The 23,062-nt window shown below is 47.9% G+C and overlaps 2 protein-coding genes across 6 annotated transcripts in view; both read right to left on the bottom strand.

Annotated features, from left to right (window-relative positions):
- Positions 1 to 2,864: 2,864 nt before the first annotated feature.
- Positions 2,865 to 18,652, bottom strand: PRKAG1 (protein kinase AMP-activated non-catalytic subunit gamma 1). Its single transcript, XM_030816645.1, has 12 exons — positions 18,515 to 18,652; positions 12,863 to 12,911; positions 6,302 to 6,411; positions 6,022 to 6,103; positions 5,866 to 5,924; positions 5,680 to 5,725; positions 5,524 to 5,578; positions 5,089 to 5,215; positions 4,331 to 4,496; positions 4,132 to 4,169; positions 3,721 to 3,867; positions 2,865 to 3,583 (listed from the first exon to the last, which is right to left on the bottom strand). The coding sequence occupies exons 1-12, from the start codon at positions 18,521 to 18,523 to the stop codon at positions 3,476 to 3,478; spliced, it is 996 nt and encodes a 331-aa protein (XP_030672505.1). The 5' UTR covers positions 18,524 to 18,652; the 3' UTR covers positions 2,865 to 3,475.
- A 108-nt stretch (positions 18,653 to 18,760) lies between these two features.
- The window catches only part of KMT2D (lysine methyltransferase 2D), a 42,319-nt gene continuing 38,017 nt past the window's right edge, over positions 18,761 to 23,062 (bottom strand). For all 5 annotated transcript variants that reach the window (XM_030816639.1, XM_030816640.1, XM_030816643.1 and 2 more), the window contains 4 exons: positions 22,372 to 22,657; positions 22,063 to 22,136; positions 21,826 to 21,934; positions 18,761 to 21,655 (listed from right to left, as the gene is read on the bottom strand). In XM_030816639.1, coding sequence (XP_030672499.1) covers positions 21,563 to 21,655; positions 21,826 to 21,934; positions 22,063 to 22,136; positions 22,372 to 22,657 — 562 coding nt within the window. In that variant the 3' untranslated portion in view covers positions 18,761 to 21,562. The remainder of the gene's footprint in view (positions 21,656 to 21,825; positions 21,935 to 22,062; positions 22,137 to 22,371; positions 22,658 to 23,062) is intronic.

The following is a 23,062-nucleotide window of genomic DNA, read 5'->3' as shown; positions in this document are numbered from 1 at the left end:
CACACGTGTGTGTGCCTGTCTCTGTGTGTGCGCGCGCATGTGACACCGCGCGGACTGCTCCGCGCTGCTACCTCCCCCATGTGCACGGCCGCCCCCTGGGGCCCGGGATTGGACGCCCCTTCCCACTGCTGTTGTCCCCCAAGCCTGATGGGATCGCACGAGTGGGCGGGGGAGGGGCTTATGATTCTTGCCAAGCTGACAGTGCCCCCTCCCCCGCCCCTATTTCTTCAACCTTCCTGCCGTTTTAACCCTTTACTCTCCTGCTTGTCAGGTTGCCTGACCACCAGGGTTCTGCCCCTGGCTTCCTGCCTCAGATTTCAGTTTCCCCAACATAGAGTGATGAGAATGGAACTCAAGGTCTCTGCCTGCCACTCTGCTGGTTTCCATGGGGTTGGGGTGCAGGAGGGGCTGGCCCACGGCTGGGGGGCTATTTTTAGCGGCAGTGGCTGTTCGGGTGCAGAGATGAGATGAGTAACCAGCTCCCATGCGGTGGAGAGAGGAGGCGGTGGCTTTTACCAAGCTTTTGTGCGACTGAGGGAGAGCTGCCTTCCCTAAGCTCAAAAAGGGTGACCCCTACACCGGTATCTCCTCGTCAGCTCAGTGCTGCAGCCTAGGACTGCTGGTACAGCACGACACAGGCGTCTGCCTTGGCCATCCAAACTGCCCTACCAGTTCCATTCTACATGTTTGTCCTTGGGCAGCCAGGGAGCCCTCCCACAGCAGCAGGCTTTCACCTCCAATCCAGAGGCCAGGATTCGGGGGTTATATTGTTCTGCACCCACACAGCCTGCCCAGCTTTATGGAGGACCAGAGTAAGTGCTTATGCACTCTCACCCTTCCAGAGGGGGGTGGAGGAGGAATGATGTGTTTGTTGGCAAAACTAATCCCCTAGCAACTGAAATGATAAAAGTAGCCTTTATTTTTTTCAATGTAGAACTCCGCCTCACCACCACCATAAAGCCTAGTTCACTCAGCCCCCGCCTTAAGTGGTGCTCCAGATGCTCACCTTTTGGGCTGCCTCTGTCCTGGGGGGCTGTTGCTTATATCCACATGATCCCTCCTCCTAAGCTTATACCAGGTGTCCCCTGATTCACCATGGTAATGTTAGTGGCAGCACAGCCCACGCCAACCCTTCCATGCAGAGACTTAGCAACCATGCCTGGCAACCATGGCAGCAGCTTCAGTGGAGGGGAGGGGTGCAGAGAGAGGGGAAAGAGAGTGTGTGGGGCATGGTTCCTCGGGAAGAAGGGATAATTTGCCTCTCTGGAGAGGAAAAGGTAAGAATAGAAGCTTGTGAGTCTCCCAGATTTTATCCCTTGTCTCTCCCTCAGCTTCATCCTCACACTGAGACTGATAGGTTGGGTTTTAGGGGGAAATGGGAGAAGCAAGAGTTCCCATTAGTTTTCCACTAATGTACATGGAGCCCTTTGGGTCCAGACCCTTCCTTTTAAGGGGATGGGGAACAACCAGAAAGGTTGTTGTGGGGCAGAGACTGACTGACTGAGAAACAACTCAACAAAACCAGGCCTCTGCTCCCTAACACAAAACTTTAGAGAACGCAAACATCCCCTGTCCCATCCACCCTACCCCCCTTGATTCCACACACCTGCCAGCTGCAATGATAACTTGACTCGAAGGTGCTTCCTTCCACTGTAGGTCCCACTAGAGTCCTGAGGCTTTTTAAAGCCCTTGCCTCCTCCCTAGGCAAATCTTCCTTAATGAGGGAATGTGACATAAGGGGCCATCTGTCCTTTCCACCATGTACTTACCCTCCCCACACATAAATATACTCTAATTCTAATAACTTGGAAGCCTTCCTCCCCCAAGCTTGAGAATGTGCTGTGAGAGCTGTAAAGGGGTGAAGGCAGAAGCAGGGGCTCCTCCGCAGCCATGATGCAACACTGAAAGCTGAGCTCTGATAAGGGCCACCTTGTTTTTTTAAAATAAGCTTCCTCGGGCTGAATCTGATGAGGGCCTTGATGCTTTTCCCTGTGTTCCATCAGGAGAACCCAGTATGCCCTGGCTGGAGGGTTATCAGAGGGGTTAGGCGCTGTGGGGGCAGGGGTAAGGAATGACTCCGAAATTGCTCCTGGCTTAGATGGGAAACTGTATCATACCTGTAAGGCTGGGGTGAGCTGGCACCCAAATTTAGCTCATACTCCAGTCTGGCAGTTCTTCCAATGCTGGGTGCCGACTGCTGTTTGGGTCTACATGGTTTCAGTACCGGGAATGGATCTGATGGAGTGACCACTGCCCTGCTGTTCTCCCACCATCCAGCTCATTCTCACCTTGGAAGAAAGGCAAGGGATTTGTAGATTTAAAGATAGTGCCGGCCTGGTGCGGTGGCTCATGCCTGTAATCCCAGCACTTTGGGAGGCTGAGGCAGGTGGATCACAAGGTCAGGAGTTCGAGACCAGCCTGGCCAATATGGGTGAAACTCCATCTTTACTAAAAAATACAAAAATCAGCTGGGTGTGGTGCACCTGTAGTCCCAGCTACTCAGGAGGCTGAGGCAGGAGAATCACTTGAACCCGGGAGGCAGAGGTTGCACTGAGCTGAGATTGCGCCATTGCACTCCAACCTGGGCGACAGAGTGAGATTCCATCTCAAAAAAAAAAAAAAAAAAAGATAGTGCCAACTCAGCAAAAGCCTAACAGTCCAACCTTCCGTGACTAAGAAAAGCTGATAATGGTGGAGGATTCTCTGCCCAAAGGAGACCCTCAAGTCTGTCTACTCTTGTGTGTGTGTACGTGTGTGTATGCGTACACACGTTATTATTATTGTTATTAATGACCAGTTGAAGAAGCCATATAAAGTAGGAAGGTAGTACCCATCAACTGTAAAAATCAAACACTGCAATACCATGAAGAGATTCCTGTCATTTAATTAGATTTGCCACAAAAAGCAATAACCTTAGCTAACCACGCTGCCCTCCTCCTCCACCTAACCCCCATCTCCCTTCATATGCACAAACACAGGAACCCAAAGCCCCTCCTCCCCACAATCCTCCCCACTCACATTATGGGAAGAAATGTCACTAAATGGACTTGGCCTCCTCCACATAGCATGGAACAGGTGAATAAAAATATCTTTATGAAGGATTTTGTTGTGCTATTATCTTAGAGCCGAGATGGAGGCAGAGGCAAGTGAGGTCTGGGGATCTCTTAGAGATCAGAATTTGTCTGAGAGGCACAGAGCCTATAGTTCACCCAGAAAGGGGGCTATATCTAAGAGGACAGGGGCTAGAATTGGCTAGGCTGAAAGTTTTTTCAAGTGTATGTGTGAGGGTAAGGGTAGCTATAAATCCATTCTCTTTCCTCCCCCATGCCTTCCCTAGCTCCCAGGTAGAAGGGTAGGGGGCCCTGAACAGGGAACAGAGTCACAATTCCCTCAAGTTTCATCTGATTCCCACAGAGCTTCCAGCAGGCAGTGAGTTGGGCATATCCCCTGGTGCTGCCTGACCCCTTCCCCCAGCTCAGGGCTTCTTCTCTCCACCTGTGAGCACCAGGGCCTGCAGGATGTCAGACAGTGATACAATTCCCTTGACCACATCATTTTCATCCACCACTACAAGTCGGTGAACCTGGCACAGAGCAACAAGGGAGAAAGGAAATGTTTAGTGCTGGCCTCAGGGGAAGCCCCTCTGCCCCTACTCTCCTTGCCAAACCCTACTCTCAAGGCTGCTCCCCTCAGCTCCTTTAGAGTTGCTGGCCTCCCTACCTCTGCTTCCACTAGCCTGTTGATGATGGTCTCCAGAGTCTCCTGCAGGTAGCACTTGAGAACACCCTCAAAATAATGTGATCGATGTTGCAACGCTTTAGTCACAGACACATCTAGGTTGTTGTAGGTCTTTTCTGCTGCCAGATTCTGGGGAGACAGAGGAAGGAGCTTGCACAGAAGCAAGAGAGCCAGCCTCCAAACCCTGCACCCATCCAACCTCACCAGAGGGATTCAGGGCAGTTGTCAGCCACCAGCCATACCCAACTCATTCAATTCCTTTTCAAATAGGATTTGAAAGCCTGGAAGCTTCTAAGACCCTTAGATCACAGAAGAGACCCCCTTCTCCCTCTCCATATTTAACAGTGCCCCCCCACCACTTCCCTACCTCCCAGACCCTCCACAATCACTCACGATAACATCAAACTTGGAGTAGATGTCCACCACACGCCCTAGGGGGACAGAGGCAGCTCAGTAAGGAGGATCTGGGATCTAAAGCTCCCCCTACTCATAGAATCACCCTCCTGGCTAAGCTGAGGGGAAAGCAGATCTTCCCGGAGCCACCCTGACTTGCCTGGATCTTCCCTCCCTCTCCTTCTGCCCAATCTCTCACCCTTCTCATCCACCACTGGCAGGGCTGAGACTCGATGCTGTACAAAAATCCCCAGAGCCACATAGACGGGGGTGGTGGTGCGAACCATAGCAATATTGGCGTAGGTGCCAATCTGTAGCTCTTCCAGAGACTTGGACATGAACTCTGGCTTGGGGAACTCAGTGATCTGAGGAAAGAACCAGCAGCTTAACTTTCAAGGCACCCAAAGCCACCCTTGGATACCCCCTCCAACCCAGTATATTAGGAATAAGGGCTGGGTACGCTGGCTTATGCCTATAATTCCAGCACTTTGGGAGGCTGAGGGGGGCATATTGCTTGAGCCCAGGAGTTCGAGACCAGCCTGGGCAACATGGCAAAACCCCATCTCTATAAAAAATACCAAAAAATTAGCCAGGTGTGGTGGTACACACCTGTTGTCCCAGCTCTTCTGGGGGTTGAGGTTGGGGGTCACCTGAGCCCAAGAGGTTGGAGGCTGCAGTGAGCCATGATAGCGCCTCTGCACGCCAGCCTGGGCAACAGAGTAAGAACTTGTCTCAAAATAAATTAATAAATAAATAAGAAGTGGGGCTGGATGCAGTGGCTCACACCTGTAATCCTAGCACTTTGGGAGGCTGAGGCGGGAGGATCACTTGAGCTCAGGAGTTTGACACTAGCCTGGGCAACACAGTGAGAACTCGTCTCTCTTTTCAATCAATCAATCAATCAATCAATCAATCAATGAAAAAAGAGAAAAAAGAACTGGGCTGAGGAGCACTTACAAACAATTTGAGGAACTTCAGAATGCGCTTGTGGGTGAGGATGTACAAAGTATTGCCTGATTCTGGGTCAATAACTGGCAGCCTGTGGATCTTGTTCCGAATTAATGAAGAGACAGCATCAAACAAGCTGTGAGAGGGTGGGAGATAATAAGTTCCACAGTGCTGGGGCTGAGGGCGATTAAACAGGTCCATACAGTGTATCGCTAAACAGGGAAAACTGATGGTTAGGGAAGGGGGGCAGTGTACAGGCCAGACTTAAAAGAGAAAGACAGAGTGAGAGAGAGAGAGAGAGAGAGAGAGAGAGTGTGTGTGTGTGTGTGTGTGTGTGTGTGTGTGTGTGTGTGTGTCTTCCCCTTTCCCTGGGTGTCTAGGGCATTAGCTAGGCTGATGGCAAATCTCTTCCCCTTTTTGGACAGATGGATAACGGGAACTCACCTGGCATTAGGAGAAATGCAGACAAGCGGTTTAAAGGAGTCCTGGAGATACACCTCTGAAGGGGAAAGGGATGGGTCACAAAATACCACCATGGAAAAGTGTTTCCCAGAAACCCTCCATCCATTTACCCTTTTATAACCCCAATTCTCTACATACCTCTCCAAGTTTCTATCTTGTGTTCTTCTAGCTCATAGATCTGTACCTGAAAGCAGAAGCAACAGAATTTGAGACCTGATCTCTCTGCTTCCTTAAGCCCTTGTGGCTTGCTTGGAGAAAAAGAAATGAGAATGAGGGACTTAGGGTAGGGAAAGTGATTTTGGTCATTGGGTTAAGATTCCTTACCAAGGCTGATTTATAGTAGCGGTGCAGGATATTGATGAAATCAGTGATGGTCAGCATGCCTAGAGGACAAGACAGAGCCCTCAGCACTGCCCGAAGCTTGTCTCCCTGCCCAGCACAAGATGCCGATAATATTGTGTTCCAGAAACTTCTGCTTACCCACAAAACTTTGCTTCTTACTATCCCATAAAGGGGCAGCGCGTACACCATTAGTCACCAAAGCAAAAAAAGCTTTCTTCACCTGTAGCCAAGACAGTAATAATCATAAAGGCAAATCCACAGGGGCAGGACTGTAAAAAAGAACAGTGTTTGGGCATGTTGGGTAAAACATGAGACTAACTTCACAGAGGGATAAGGATATTACCCTTAGGATGAGATAGGATGAGAGGTATTAAACCACAGGCTCCAAAGGGGGAAGGGAAAAGAGGATTTCACCCACCTGCAGGGACGTATCAAATACAACCAATTTGGAGCTTGTGGGAATCAGGTCATAGCAGCGATGAGACTTCATGAAGGAAGTATACACGCTATTGTTGGATTCTGGGGTCTCTGCACATAGGGTGGGATAGTTAGTAGCTTCCTTCCACATAAAAACTCCCAATCAAAAGAGACAGAAAACAAAATAGTGTTCTAGTATCTCAAATATTTAGAGCATGATTTTTTTATAAGACCCCTTATTTTATGTCTTGTTCCTATTGTTTCCACAAAACCTGGATAAACCTCTTAGAAACCCTTTCATCCAACCCCTGTCTCCAGGTTAAGACTTTATCTATTGGTCCCTATAGGTAAAAGAAGTTGACTAAAACATAAAGCCTATAGTATCTCTCTTTAACATGTTATCGTCTAAAAATGTTTTTCATCTTTAATCCAAGCTTTCCCTTTCATATATTTAGCACATTTTCACTTTCCTCTTTTTTCAATGAAGTAAGCTTCTTAAAATTCTTCCAAGACTGTGCTGGGGATGGTGGCAAGAACCTGTAATCCCAGCTACTCAGGAAGTTGAGGCAGAGGATCACTTGAACCCAGGAGCTGGAGGCCAGCCTGGGCAACACAGCGAACCCTTGTCTCAATTAAAAAAAAATGTATTCTAAGACCTGCAAATGGGAAAGTGATGGTCCAAGTTGGGCCATTTCTCATTCACAATAAGTTGGAGCCCAGTGCTCAATCAACCTGGCTCAAAACACCCTGATAGTCCATTCTGGGATCACCCTGTAAATCAGAAATCATCCCACCTACTCTAGACAAATGGGAGATCCTGGCTAGTTTACCTTTTTCTATTCCTGTGATTTTAATTGCTTGCTCTAAACTAGGGAAGTAATCTCCCAAAATAATAGCTTGAATGTGCTACATACTATACTACGTGCACTTAAAAATATTACATTGAGGCCGGGCGTGGTGGCTCATGCCTGTAATCCCAGCGCTTTGGGAGGCCAAGGTGGGAGGATCACCTGAGGTCGGGAGTTCATGACCAGCCTGACCAACATGGAGAAACCCCGTCTCTACTAAAAATACAAAATTAGCCAGGCGTGGTGGCGCATGCCTGTAATCCCAGCTACTCGGAAGGCTGAGGCAGGAGAATCGCTTGAACCCGGGAGGCAGAGGTTGCAGTGAGCCGAGATCGCAACATTGCACTCCAGCCTGGGCAACAAGAGTGAAACTCTGTGTAAAAAAAAAATAAATTAATAAATTAATAAATTAATTACATTGGCTGGGCATGGTGGCTCACACCTGTAACCCAGGACTTTGGGAGGCCAAGGTGGGTGGATCACCTGAGGTCAGGAGTTTGAGACCAGCCTGGCCAACATGGCGAAACCCCGTCTGTACTAAAAAAATACAAAAATTAGCCAGGCGTGGTAGCACGTGCCTGTAGTCCCAGCTACTCAGGGGGCTGAGGCAGGAGAACTGCTTGAACCCAGGAGGCAGAGGTTGCAGTGAGATGACATTGTGCCTCTGCACTCCAGCCTGGGCAACAGAGTAAGACTCCATCTCAAAAAAAAAAAAATTACACAACGTAATCCTTACAACAAAGGTGAAGTACTGTCCTCATGTTTCAGATGAGAAAATAGGTGTAGTTAAATAAACTGCTCAAGGTCACACCATTAATAAGTGGCAAGAAAGGCTCAAACAAACCCCGATCTGTTTCCAAATTTCATGCTGTTAAGTCTTCAATCAATTTGGTTTTTAATATTTAATTTTTTAACCAAAGTTATATAGACATACAGTTTAAACAGTCAAACAGTTTTACAAATTTTGTTAAGAAAAAAATGCAGTCCTTGCAACCCACCTCCCTGTACTACCCTTCCCCAGAGATGAGAACATCTATCTACCTCTTTTAGTTGATTATTTTGGTACTTAATTCTATGTCCTTAAATAACATGCTTGTATTGCTAGTTTCCGATTTTTTTTTTCATTTTGAGGCATTATTTATCATCCACCTACCAAAGAAGATGAGAATTTCTAGTTCTCTCTCCGACTAGACTTCACCACAAACATGTACTTCCCATTCTCCTCCTTATTCCAGGAGCTAAACCATAATGTTGGTTATATCCGTATTTCAATCTTTTTTTTTTTTTTTTGAGAGGGAGTCTTGCTCTGTCACCCAGGCTGAAGTGCAGTGGCACGATCTCAGCTTACTACAACCTCGGCCTTCCAGTTTCAAGCGATTCTCCTGCCTCAGCCTCGCGAGTAGCTGGGATTACAGGCGCCTGCCACCATGCCCGGCTAAATTTTGTATTTTAGTAGAGACAGGGTTTCACCACACTGGCCAGGCTGATCTCGAACTCCTGACCTCATGTGATCTGCCCGCTTTGGCCTCCCAAAGTGCTGAAATTACAGGCATGAGCCACTGCACCTGGCCAGTATTTAAATCATTTTGACTGAATATTTATTATTCAGAGATAAGCCAAATAGTAAATAAACTCTGATTTTTTTTTTCTTCCTTCACAACTTTGTTTTCCCTGGAGTTAATGTCTTGTCCTTTTGTTTGTTTAATTTTCTATGTATAATTCTTATAACTAATCCAACCTCCAAATGCTTCACCAACTGTTTAAATCTCCTTTCAAGAGGTTCAAAAGCATTAGATAGTCTATCAATTTAAACTACCCAAAGAAGTCTCGCTGGAGCCTTCTGACCTGCTCAAATATGGGCTGGTTTGTCTGGTGTGCACTGCTGTCATCCTGAGATCTTTCATCACCATCCTGGGTACCCCTTTCACGTCTCTCCTCTACTGGTGCTCCTGTATCCTATATCGCGTTTTTATCTTTTTTGATTACTCCCTTATTTTGGTGGAACACATCTTCCAGTAGCTTCCTGAGAAAGGGTGCATGGGAGGTACGTTTTTTTGAGACCTTGCAGCCTGTAGGTATCTTTATTCTACCCTCATCCTTGGATTTATAATTCGGCTGAATAGAGAATCTGCAGGAAAGCTTGGAATGTATTTTCCTGCAGAATGTTGAAGGCATTGCTCCACTGCCTGCTAGCTGCTGGTGTTGTTGAGAGTCCAAGGCAATTCTGACTTTTTGTATGTGACTTTTTTTTCCTCTTTCTGAAAACTCATAGGATCTCTGTCTCCAGTGTTCTGAAATCTCAGGATGACTGTGCTTTGGGTGGGTCACTTTCATCCATTGTGCTGAATATTCGATGGGTCCTTTCAATATGAAAACTAATGTCCTCAAGTTCCAATAAATGTTCTTGAATTAGTTCCTCAATTATTTCCTTCCCTCTGTGTTGCCATTTTTCTCTTTCTATGACTCCTATTTAGATACTGGACCTCCTAGACTGATCCTTTAAATGTTTGTTTTGTGGGTTGTTGAAATCTTTCCTTTTTTTTTTTTTTTTTTTTTAAAGAGACATTCTGTCACCCAGGCTGGAGTACAATGGCGAGATCATGGCTCACTGCAGCCTTGACCTTCTGGGCTCAAGCAATTCTCCTGTCTCAGCCTCCTGAGTAGCTGGGACTACAAGTGCATGCCACTATGCCTGGCTAATTTTTATTTTTTTGTAGAGACAGGGTTTTGCTGTGTTGCTGAGCTGGTCTTGAACTCCTGGCCTCCCGCCTCAGTCTCCCAAAGTGCTGGGATTACAGGTATGAGCCACTGCACCTTCTCTCCTATTTTCTACTGTGTTGATTTTTAACTCTCCTTTCTGGGAAATTTCCTCATGTTGATTTTGGAAACCTCCAGCTGGGTTTAAATTTTTGCTATTATATTTTTAATTTCCAAGAGTTCCTTTTTGTTTTCTGAAAATTCCTTCTTTAAAAAATTGTATCCTATACTTGTTTCATGGTGGAAATAAGGTTTTTTGTTGTTGTTATCTTGGTTTTTTTGAGACAGAGTTTCACTCTTGTTGCCCAGGCTGGAGTGCAATGGTGCAATCTTGGCTCACAGCAACCTCCACCTCCCGGGTTCAAGTGATGCTCCTGTCTCAGCCTCCCGAGTATCTGGGATTACAGGTACATGCCACCATGCCCAGCTAATTTTTGTATTTTTAGTACAGACAGGGTTTCATCATATTGGTCAGGCTGGTCTCAAACTCCTGACCTCAGGTGATCTGCCTGCCTCGGCCTCCCAAAGTGCTGGGATTACAGGCGTGAGCCACCGTGCCCGGCTGTTGTTTTCTTTAAAGATATACCACTTTCACAGGTATTGAGAAATATGTTCCTTTACCTAAGATTATATTAATGTTATTAAAGTTTTCTTCTCACCTTTTCCTTCCAGTTGCTTTTTTCCTGTTTGTTTCTTCTGTGTGTACATGAGGTTGGGAGGGGCAGTTTGCTTTTTCATTTTTATTTATTTTTTACAAGGGAGATACAGCCTTCAGAGTAAAACAAAGGTACATTCCAGGGTGGGGTGGGGGGCAGTTTGGATCACTTTTTTTTCACAGATCCTTTCTTTAGATGTTTGGTAATCTCTGGTTTCAAGGAGAACTTAAAGAGTGGAGGCTTTAAAGCTCAGTGGAAGCTCTAAGTGTGTAAGTGAGCCTTGCTGACAGTGAGTCATTTGGATAGGGAACATTCAATACTTATATATTTTAGGACTTCCCTTCAAGAGGATTCTGGAGAGAAGGATTATTCAATTTCATGCTTGGAGGGTGAAGTCTTTTCTGCCAGCGCTCTGGAAACTGAAAAGGGGAAGAAGGCTGGAGGCTCAGCATCGAGTATAGTTCACTACATGCTCCTGTTTTCAGTGCAGTACGTCAGCCCTAAGCTGTGCCCGAGTCCCTTGCCAGATTTCCAGTCTCTGCCACAGTTGGGAGGCGGAGTTACCCACTGTACTCAATGACGTAGGGTGTCTGGGATCTGACTGTTTCTTAGACCTTCGATGCTTCTTGGCTTTCCTCACTGCTACTTATAATTGTTTTCTCAGGTCTAAGTCGTTCATCACTCTTTTGTCTGCTTTTCAGCTTCCAAAAATTCATTGCTATTATCTCCTCTCCTGTTTTCCCTATGGTGTGTTTGTGTCTTTTCTTTAAAAAAAATTCCTTTATGGTGGTTTTAGGGGAGTTTTTGTGAATATATATTCAATGTACCATCTTTTTTTTTTTTTGAGACAGAGTCTTGCTCTGTCACCCAAGCTAGAGTGCAGCGGCGCAATCTCCACTCACTGCAACCTCCTCCTCCTGGGTTCAGCTGGGATTATAGGCGCCCACCACCAAGCCCAGCTAATTTTTTCTACTTAGCAGAGATGGGGTTCCACCATGTTGATCAGACTGGTCTGTAACTTGTGATCTCAGATGATCCACCTGCCTCAGCCTCCCAATGTGGTGGGATTACAGGCGTGAGCCACCACACCCGGCTGCCTTCTTTAATTTTTTTTTTGAGACAGAGTCTTACGCTGTCGTCCAGGCTGGGGTGTAATGGCACGATCTCGGCTCACCGCAACCTCTGCCTCCTAGGTTCTAGCAATTCTCCTGCCTCAGCCTCCCGAGTAGCTGGGATTACAGGCGTGCAGCTCCACGCCTGGCTAATTTTTTTATTTTTAGTAGAGACAAGGTTTCACCATGTTGGCCAGGCTGGTCTTCAACTTCTGACCTCAGGTGATCCACCCGCCTTGGCCTCCCAAACTGCTGGGAATACAGTCATGAATCACCATGCCCGGCCCAGCTGTCGCCTTCTTTTCATATGTAGTTCACTTCACTGCTTGGTCCATGTAGGCAATTTGAGTTTCTGGTTTCTGCCTTGGTGCTAATGCAAATGTACTCAGAAACATAAAATAGGCACTGGCCAGCATTGGAATTGTCTTCCCTGTGCTCTGGATTTTAGAGGTTTAGTGCTTCTATTACTAGATTAGTTCTAAGAGCCTTTTCCTAATTTTTTTCTTTTTTTTTTTTTTTCTGAGACGGAGTTTCACTCTTGTTGCCCAGGCTGGAGTGCAATGGCACGATCTTGGCTCACTGCAATTTCTGCCTCCCCGGTTCAGGCAATTCTGCCTCAGCCTCCCAAGTAGCTGGGATTACAGGCGTGCACCACCACACCTGGCCGATTTTGTATTTTTAGTAGAGACAGGGTTTCACCAGGTTGGTCAGGCTGGTCTCAAACTCCTGAGCTCAAGTGATCCACCTGCCTCGGCCTCCCAAAGTGCTGGGATTACAGGCGTAAGCCACTGCACTCAGCCCTTTGCATAATTTTTTGTGTACACTCAGTGGCTTTAGTGAGCTTGCTGGGTGATAAAATCCTGGTAGCACTGTTTCTGGACTATGCAGAAAATACCCAGGACTTCTAAAACATGGTTAGCCAGCCCAGAGTTGCCTATGGAAGTTTTCCCTGTACCTCAGATGTTTCTCTCAAGTGGTCTGATAATTGAAGATATTAATCATCCCCACTCTGCCCAAGAGTTATTCCTGGGTGATCTTGCCAAACTACTGTCAATGATTTTTGTGGTTTGGCACATTATCTGGCCCTGCCTTGATTTTCCCAGGGGAGAGATTCAAAAGCATTGTTGAAGACTTTGTTAGGGTCAGGCTATTGTTTTCATGCCCAGTTTCCTTTCTTCAGTAAACTTACCTTGAGGATGCTCATTTTCCAGAGCTGGGGAGCTATCTGAAGAAACGACCTGGAGAGACAAGAAAACAGATTCAGCTTAACCTGGTTCCATCCATTTTAGCAACATGAGGGGAAGGGCTGGTGAACAAACAATGACTTTCTTTAAAGCACTATAAAGCCACTGCCCCCACCAAACCCGTTTTTTTTTTTCTGTTTTTGAGACAAGGTCTCGCTCTGTCACCCAGGCTGCCGTGCAGTGGTGTGATCACAGCTCACTTCAGCCTTGACCTCCTCGGGGTCAGGTGATCCTCTCTCACCTCGGCCTTCTGAGTAGCTGGGACTACAGGCGCAAGCCACTATACCCAGCTAATTTTTGTATTTTTAGTAGAGATGGAGTTTCGCCATGTTGCCCAGGCTGGTCTTGAACTCCTGGGCTCAAGTGATTGCCCTCCTTGGCCTCTCAAAGCACTATGATTACAGGCACGAGTTACTGCACCCAGCCTTATAAGGCTCTTCAGAAATATGATCTCATTTAATCTTCATAACAACCCTGAGGTAAATACTATTATTAGCCTTATTTTCACAGATTGTCTCTGAGGGTCAAGAGACATTAAGCAACTTGCCCAAGGTCACATGGCTGATAAGGGGTGGAGTAGGAATTCAAACACCTATCTTCTGGTTCCAGAGCTTGTGGTTTGCTTTTTGTTACATCAAAATTTCAATAAATAACATACTTGAAAAAACAAATTTTTAAAAAACTACGTATACCTAACAAAATAATTTCTTATAACTGATGAAGAGTTTGGTTCGGTTTATCTTGGCAGTATTCATTTTTGTAAATTTTTTTGTTTGTTTTGTTTTGTTTTGAGGCAGAGTCTCGCTCTGTTGCCCAGGCTGGAGTGCAGTGGCGTGATCTTGGCTCACTGCAACTGCCTCCTCCTGGGTTCAAGCGATTCTCGTGCCTCAGCCTCCTGAGAGCTGGGATTACAGGCGTGCACCACCACACCCACCTAATTTTCATATTTATAACAGAGATGGGTTTTTACCATGTTGGCCAGGCTGGTCTCAAACTCCTGACCTCAACTGATCTGCCTGCCTCGGCCTCACAGAGTGCTGGGATTACAGGCATGAGCCACCACACCCGGCCATTTTTATAAAATGTTTGAATGTATTTATGCCATTCTGATGAAATTCTCTCTCTGGAATCACAGAAGAGAAGAAACCAATACTGCTACAATATTGTGCCTTCCAGAAATGCTTCTATCCACTTCTGAGCTGAATAAGCATTATCTGCAAAGCTCATGCTCTTGTACACCATACTGCCTAATGAAACATTAGGTCCTAAAAGCTAAGACTAAAGATCTGCGCTTAGGGCTAACCCCTACGAGATTCTCACAGATCTACTTTATTAAAACATGGAAGCCAGAGAGACAGCATTGTCTTCCCCCAAACACAGACACTCACTAGGCATAGTTGTAGGCACTAGAACCACAGACATTGGTCCTACCATTGTCTACCTCCATGGCAGAGAGAGGGCCACAACTGGGGAGGATCCCAGTTGTCAGCCAGTCAAAACCTGAATGACTGAGAGGTGGATAAGGAACATGAATGTTCTGCACCTGGGAACTTCAGTCCACTCAGCACCCTTGTGAGTCAAAGGCTGCTATAGCCAGGGGATGCTGGTTTTCCAAGTTTCCCTTCCCAAGATAGTGTGAGATTAGAGAGTGCTTTGACTAGACAAAACTTAGAACCATTTCTGTGCTCCCTCAAGTGGGAACATTTGGAAATGCCATTGTTATTTAGGAACCCAGAAGGGATCACAATTTTCATCTGCTAGCATCAACAGTCTTGGCTCCATTTTCTCTGGGTGATATCTCCCAAATAAAACCGTACTTCATCCCCATAGCTTCTGTAGTAACATGACATTAAAAACTTCAACCTGGGAGGTTGGCTGACAAAATTCCTAAACCAGGGAAGTTTAAGACAGCCCTAAACTTTTCTCCCTTAATGGGCTAGGGGAGAGTGCAGGGAGTAAGGGGGATAATCTCCCTCTCTTCCCTCTGGACTGTATAAGACTGTCAGCTTGGCCTGCCATTTTGGCAAGACTATCAGAACAAGAGCCTCATCACTTATAAGTGGGAGAGAGGGCTGTGATAAAGATAGACACATGATATATCAGAGTCTCACAAAGATCTACACAAAGGCACAAAAACAGCTACTTCTGTAGAATTTACCCATCATATGATATATACTGTACTGTGCTACAGTTGTTTTGTTCATTATCTATCCAAACAGATTATAAATTCCTGGAAACCTAGAACTATCTTATACTTTGTATCTCCCATACCACCAAGCACAGGGTTTTGCATATAATTCACAGTTGTTTTGTTTTTTAATTCTCAAAGAATGATGCACACCGATATGAACAGATATGCCCCAGACTAAGTTACAGAGGGAGGAAAGAAACTTATAGCTAACTAGAGATACAGATACCAACATAAGAGAGTCAAACACAACTGAGTATGTGACTTTTTTGGGGGGGGGGGGGCGAACAGAGTCTCGCTGTGTCGCCCAGGCTGGAGTGCAGTGGCGCGATCCTGGCTCACCGTAATCTCCGCCTCCCGGGTTCAAGCGATTCTCCTGCCTCAGCCTCCCAAGTAGCTGGGACTACAGGTGCCTGCCACCACGCCCGGCTAAGTTTTTTTGTATTTTTAGTAGAGACGGGGTTTCACTATGTTGGCCAGGCTGGTCTTAAACTCCTGACCTCGCGATCCACCCGCCTCAGCCTCCCAAAGTGCTGGGATTACAGGCATGCGCCACCGAGCCTGGCCGTGACTTTTAACTTTCTGCCTGTTTCACCATATCAGAGGGGGAATTATGTAATTACGTCTACTCCTTTCTACCTTTTTTTTTTTTTTTTTTTTTTTTTTTGAGACAGGGTCTCACTCTGTCATTCAGGCCGGAGTGCAGTGGCACGATCACAGATCACTGCATCTTCAACTTCCCCAGCTTCTCCGACTTCTGCCTCCCGGGCTGCTGGGACTACAGGAACACACCACCAGGCCCAGCTACTTTTTGTATTTTTTTTGTAGAGATGGGGTCTCGCTATGTTGACCAGGCTGGTCTTAAGCTCCTGGGCTCAAGCGATCCGCCCACCTTGGCCTCCCAAAGTTCTGGGATTACAGGCATGAGCCACTGCACCTGGCCTCCTTTCTACTTTTAATAACATAAGAGACCTGAGAAAGTACCACTGTACCACGTAAGTACAAAATATTACAGAGACACAGTCTACATCTGACAAATAGACTCGCAATTTCTTCCAAACTTCTGATCTACATTTCCAATTATTGGTTTGACAACCATAGATGTCACAGAGACTCCTCAAATGCTTCAATACGAAACAAAACATTTGTTCCTCCAATCCTATTATTCTCGCTGTGGTTCCCATCTTGTTTTGCACAGCTGTCTTCTTAACAGTTATCAGCTAAGCTAGTATGTTAGAAATGCCTCAGATCCATCTCTCTCATTGCCAATTTCACAGCCTTAATTTAGGCTTTTACCTCTCACCTCTGCAACATTGTTTAAACTGGGGTCCTTGGCCCAAATCTATCTGCTCTTCAATTTATCTTTCATGCTTTCACCAAGTTTGTTCACCAAAGCATCTCAGATTTGGAAGGGACTTTCATCTCCATTAACAAGAAACTTTACTTTTCGAAGTAGCTCAGTCCATGTACAGAAAGCTGCTATGAACATTCCTAAAGGACATTCACTGACTTGCTCATAAATCTTCCATGGGTCCCCATTACAAAACAAAGTTCAAATTTAGCATGGTGTGTAATACCTTCAACCTGATCTTAGCCTACTTCTCCAGTCTTTTCTCCCACTGTGACCAAATCCAAAGTCAGCAACATCAAGCCGCTGGCTCACCCCCAATTCTCTACATACCCCAATTTCAGTGCCCTTGCTCACACCGTTCTCTCAATTTGCAGTGCCCTCTCCTAGGTCCAAAGTAATTTTTCTCTCAACTATTCTGTCACAGTCCTTTTTCATATTGATGATAGCATTTATTATATTCTACCTTTAAATAACAGCTGTTGCTGGCTTGCCCTCACCCTCACTCCAGTTAGGCTGAACATTTTCAAAGGAATTTTCTTTCTTTTTTTTTGGAGACAGGATCTCACTGTATCACTCAGACTGGAGTGCAGTGGCATGATCTCAGCTCACTCCAGCCTCTACCTCCTTGAATCAAGCAATCCTCCCACCTGAGCCTCCCGAGTAGCTGGGACTACAGGAACACACCACCACCACCACCATGCCTGGGTAATTTTTCTATTTTTGTTTTTGTCGAGACAGGGTTTCACCATGTTGCCCAGGCTGATGCTGAACTCCTGAGCTCAAGCAATCCACTTGCCTTGGCCTCCCAAAGTACTGGAATTACAGGTGTGAGCCACCACACCTGGCTGAGTTTTCTTTTCCTCTTTTTAACTTCTACCCCAGAGCCTAATCCAGTACATAAACTGTGAAGGCTAAATTAGAAAATCTATATAAAAATGCTTTGTAAACCATAATACATTTGCAATTAAGTAGAATATGACATGTTATTTTAAATTTAATGGAATTAGACTCCTTATTTTTGTTCAAAATTATCCTGATTAGTCAGAACTGGCTCCCTTGCCTGGGATACCAACTGCGAATCGTTTTAGTACTTTGGTCGGTTTTCTTTGTGAAAACCTGAAAGAAACAACCTCTCTGTGGGCAGAGAAACGGTGTGGCAAAGAATTACTCTGGGCATGTAATCCAAAGCAAAGTGAACCTGCAGTCCTTTCGTAACTACAGTAGCAGATGATAAAAACCAAGATGGAAAGAGTTACTCTGCCTGAAAGAAGACACATGGTTAAAAACTGTGGAGAGGGAGGTGTATGGGAGGGATTACAGAGCGCTAGAAAAAGACTCCTGAGAGTGAGGGTGGGTGCAAACATGTAGCAGGCAACCCGCAGCATCTGTGGGGGGGTGACAGGGCGCTTCCACAATTGGTCAATGCCTGCTCGCCAAGAATGAGCTATGCCAAAACCCCTGCTTAGAGTCGCAGAGCGGGCCACGACCTAAAATTGTCCAGGGACACATCGGCCTCTAACACTGCAAGATTTCCTCTTTCAAGCAAACCTCAATTCTCGGTCTTATTAAGGGAATGTGACTTCACTGGATGCAGTATAAAGATCTTCAGATGTCCTCCTGCCGGGGATTGCAGGGATCACAGAAAGACCACCGAGGTCCACGAGCTACCTGCAAGTGGAGATCCCTCTGGACGCCCCCTGCCTCACCCAGCAAAGCCGGATCACAACCCTGCGCTCTCAAACCTCTAAAAGGGCTTGAGGTGCTAAAACGAAAGGAGGCCCGAGATTGCCACGGCATACGTGGGCTGCAAGGAGGGAGCCAGGAGTCACTGCCTGCTTGGGCTAAGGGTACCGCGTACGGAAAGGCGGCGGGGGCGCAGCCCAGTTCTAGGAGATGCGCCCAGCGAAGACGCGGAGGGACAGGGTCACGGGATAGGGCAGACACCCGGCTGCTTTTTGTTTGCTAGACACCAGCGCCAGCCCCTGCCCGGCCCTCCCGGTCTCCTAAGGGGGGTCTTTGGCTCCACAGCGCCCCCGACCGCCCTCCTGCACTCCTCACCGTCTCCATTGCAAGAGGCGCCGGCTTGGTTTCCTCGCTTTAGGAAACTCTCTTGGGGCAGGCCCCGCCCCACATCCGGTGCGGCGACGCCACTTCCGCCCACGTCATGGCAGTCGCCAGACTGGGGCGGAAGGCAGGGAACCCACCCTTCCGGCGGTGGCGGGCCTCGGTAACCGCCCTCCCCCGGGTCCTCACGGACCGCACGGATCCGGCTGACGGCGAGGGTCACGGGACGGAGCCGCTTGTATTTAAAATGTTCTTTTTTTATTTGTCGTTTAAAAACAAACTTGGAAGAAGCAAAATCCAAAACTTGCCCTTTGCCTCTCGCAACATAAATTATGTACAGTTCAGAATGATCGCTGATACAAAACATGCCAAGGACAGGGGCGCTGAGGGTGGAGGGAGAGAGGGCGCTTTAAAAAAGGGAACCATTTCATCCGTTGTTACGAAGGACCAACCTTGCTGTACAGGATACACACAACACAAAATAAAGTCTTCACGGGATTCACACTTGTCAGCGATTTATTTTTTAAAAAGGGGGAGGGTCCTGGAGGTGAGGGGAGAAGACTGTAAAGGGGAAAACTGAAAATTGAGTATGTGTGAGTGTAAACCAACCCAAAATACAAACACGGGGGCGGGGGGTGGGGTGGGGGATTCTGATGCAATTATACAGGCAGGGTACTTAAAAAAAACCAACCAAAATTCCAACCTTGTAGCTTGGGTCTGAGTTATAGTTTATATAAAAATTAAAAACTGTATAAGGTTTCTTCACTAAATTCTACAGGACTATCGGATACCTAGCATATGCTTACAAAGTCTGCCCCATCCCCTTTTCCCAATCCCAGGGCCCAAGCCCCAAACACAGCCTGACTCACGGGAGCCAATCTCCGCCTCCCTGTAGCCTAGACCTTCTGCTCTCGGAAAAGGAACATCCAAGGGCTGTGGCTTTGAGGGTAGCAGCCCAGTCTTCCTACTGTCTGATTTAATTACAGCGGTTCCTGTGGGAGTGGGGGGTGTTATTCTCTTAAACATTTGCAGCTTGAAACAGTTGAGGAAGCAGCTTTAAAAAAAAAAAAAAAACTCCCTACCCCCAACAATCCACAACCCCCCAAATTCAAAACAAAACAAAAACAAACCTAAAATCACAACAGCGACCAAGCTCCCCCTCCAGCAGGCCCGCCCGTTCACCACCACCAAGCCCACCCCTACACTCCAGACATCTGATTCTTGAAAATATTAATTACAAAATGCCCTTTGCCCACAGCCCCTAGAAGAGAACTGCATATAAGCTTCATCTTCATCCCCACGGTTCCCTACCAGAGAGGGGTTTGGGGCCTCACCCACCCCTTACCTACCCCCACCCCCAGGAAGAGGTTCAACTGCAGCACAAGCTTGGGCAGAAAGGGGAAGGGAAGGGAGACAAGGAACCCATCACCCTCTGGCTCCCCCTGGGGTCAGCTCTCTTTTGTGCGTTATAACATAGTCCAACTATACAACAGGGGGTGGGAATTGCCCAGCCTCTATACCCCCAACTTACAGCAGTCACAGCCAGGGGGTGGGGAGTGGGGTGGGGGGTGAGGAAAAGGGCGGTAGGTTGGGTAATGGAGGGGGCCCCCCCACAAGGGGAGCTCCATGTGTCCGCCCCACACCCCCCTACCATTTATAAACTGGTTTTGTAAAAAGAAAATAGATATATTTATATAGAATATATAAAGCACAAAAATTAGTAGTTTTACATTTGCTCTCCCCGGGGGTGGGGGGAGAGGGGAGGGTTCTCACCTCCAGCCGGCTCCCCCATGCCCCACAAGACTATGTACAATCCCATGTATAAATAGATAAATACCCCCCACCCTCCCCGCGCTGACACTAAGCTCCCCCACCCCCACATCACCACCCCTTCCCACCAGACCAGCAGCAGTTTGGTGACTGAGGGAAAGTGGGAGCTCCGGGCCACACCCTGCCTCACTAGGTATGGGCATGCCACTCAGGGATAGCCCTCACCCTATCCCCCACCCAACCCGTCCAGGGGCTGGAGGGCAAACGGGCTCATGATGGGGTTGGGAAAACAGGAGGGAGATATCCTGGTCCTAGGTTTAGCTCCCTCCTGCCCCCCATGTCCAGATGGAGAAGGAAGTCCTAGAGCAACTAGGGGCCAGTCATCCCCAATCTTCATCAACATTTGCCTCAACCACCATCCCATGCCCATAATTAAAAACAAAGATGGATTTTTTGTTGTTGTTTTTCTTCCTCCTCCTACCCCCCTTCCACCCACTCAGAAGAGGGCAGTGAGGTGGGGGAGAGGGTTGGGGCAGTAGGGGGCTTGGAGAGGGTCTCACATTTCAAAACAGCAAAAAATCCAACACTTAAATGAGGTAGGTGTGGGTGCGGGGTCTCCTTGCCCGGCTTGCCCAGCTTGCCCTCCTAGGCAGCTGGGCGCCTCTTTCCCGTTCATGTTGCATTTGTCAGAGTGGAAAACAAGGAAACACAACCCATAGAGAGACAGAAACACAGAGGAAAACAGGGAAACAGAGACAGATCAAGAGGGAGGGGGATGGGGGTGAGGGTGGGGGCAGGACCCGGCAGGCAGGGCCAGGTGTGGGACCCGGCCTTTGGGATTGTCAAGCTTAGTCAAGTCTCTTTGCAGCCTTGAGTTGGGCCGGAGAGGTCAGTGGGAGCAGCAGGGCTGTGAGGCCCGGCCACACATCCTCTTCCCCCACCCTGCTGCCTCCCAGATGCTTCTGGGTAGTTCCCGGCCCATATCCCCCTCAAACCTGAGATGCCCAATGGCTGCTTCTGTCTGGCCCCTCCTGGAGCTGGGGGCAGAGATGCCAGCCTGAGGGCCGGTGGTGGGGAAGAGGGTTGTCCCTGGTGCCCAGGGTGGGCTTGGCCTAGGGCCCTCTGCCCCAGCCTCCTGCTCCAAGGGCTCCGGTCAGCCGGCAGCCCCAGCCCTGGGTCCTGGCTCTGGCTGCTACCTCTCTTCCCCCTCATCCCTTTCAGGGAAGAGGTTGTGGGTAGGGGGACTCCCCTGCCTGGTAGCCTCAAAGCTTCTTAGTTCATCCATTTCCGACAATTCCAGGCTCCACAGTGGCAGGGGATCTTGTGCTGATCGTCCTCAAAATCAAACTGATAGTCATAGGTTAGCTGAAAAGAGAAGAGGGCAGAATCAATGCTAGTCCCCCACAGGAAGAGGGGAGGGCAGAGAAGATATGATCTGAGGTGCCCAGCCTAGGAATCCACATTTAGGGAATGGCAGAGAAGGGGTGAAAGGAGGAGGAGCTGCTTTGTCACTCACTCAGGATACTTCCTCTCACCTCCTCTCCTTTGGGGATTCGCCGGCTGGAGATGATGATGATTTTGTCCTCTTTGTCAAATGTCACGACTTCGGCCACACAGTTAGGGGCACAGGAATGGTTAATGTACCTGGGCAGTGGGACAGAGTCAGGGATGTCAGGCAACTAACTTGGGACAATTTTGATTCTTTGTTGGTCTATCCCCCAGAGTGCCACTCTGAGGGACCACTAAATCCCTCCTTCCTCATCATCTCTCACCTGGCAGGGCCGCCGGTCAACGTAGCATCAATCACATGTTCATTGTTTATTCGGAACATGTAGATGCCTCGATTCTAGAAAGGCAGAGGTTGCAGAAGAAGGGACAAGAGTATCAGAGAGTGGCAGCGGTGGCTGTGGGATCAGGTAGGTGACTCAGGCAGTGGGCTTCTGTTGCATGTTCTTCATTTCTCCTGCCTTTCCCTTCTCCCCACCACAGCTTTCCTCCTGCTCTCCTGTGACCAATCCTGCCCATTGCTCCTTGGTTGAGTGCGGACTATGCACCACAATGGCCCCTCTGCCAGCTCATACCTGCTCTTCGTAGATTTTCTCCCGCCGGTTGGCCACCTCGTTCCGAATGATGGTGCCAATGTACTCGATAACCATTGTGTGCTTTTCTAGGTCCTTGGCTGCATAGAGCCCCAGGCCCTGGATACGGGAGCGAGCCAGGTACACGTTGTTCTTCCATTCGGTGCGCAGCCGCCGGTACTGAGATGACTTGGAGTGCACAAACTGCTTGCTGTACGGGGTGTTGGTCTCGCCTGTGAAGGTGCTCTGATATGCCTTAGACATGCTGGTGCTGTTCAGGGTATGGGGCCTGGGAGGTGATACAATCCATGACAAGACAGCTCTCCCTCAGACCAAGCACACACCACCCACCTCCTCTGCCACCTCCTGGGATGTGCAACACACCAGTTAGGGGCGTGTGCTGCTGGCAAGCACTGGAAGTGCAGCCTTGGGAAAGGAGTAAAGGCAACTGGCTCTCAGCTCTGGTGAGGAAGCAACTAGCTACAGGGACCCTTCTGACACCCTAGGTGGCACAGAGAGCCCAGGGTGAGGGGTGGGGTGTGGAGGGAGATGGGGGGCACCAATTCCCCTACACTGAGCCTGCTCTCCCATCTCCCACTTCCTACCACTCTCCTGCCAAACCATTCTCAAGGCCACGCTCCTCTGGGAAGTTTTCCGCAAGCAGCCCAGGCCTAGAATTTAAGCTGATGGTTTG

This window comes from Nomascus leucogenys, chromosome 8, assembly GCF_006542625.1.
Source record: "Nomascus leucogenys isolate Asia chromosome 8, Asia_NLE_v1, whole genome shotgun sequence".
NCBI lineage: Eukaryota > Metazoa > Chordata > Mammalia > Primates > Hylobatidae > Nomascus > Nomascus leucogenys.
This window is presented reverse-complemented; position numbering and strand designations above follow the sequence as displayed.

Excerpts from the sequence above, each read along its gene's own strand:
- PRKAG1 (XM_030816645.1), bottom strand. Across the intron at positions 5,925-6,021 it reads TAAGAAGCAAAGTTTTGTGG|GCATGCTGACCATCACTGAT; the intron begins GTAAGCAGAAGT and ends CTTGTCCTCTAG. Across the intron at positions 4,170-4,330 it reads GCCAGTGGTGGATGAGAAGG|GGCGTGTGGTGGACATCTAC; the intron begins GTGAGAGATTGG and ends CTGTCCCCCTAG.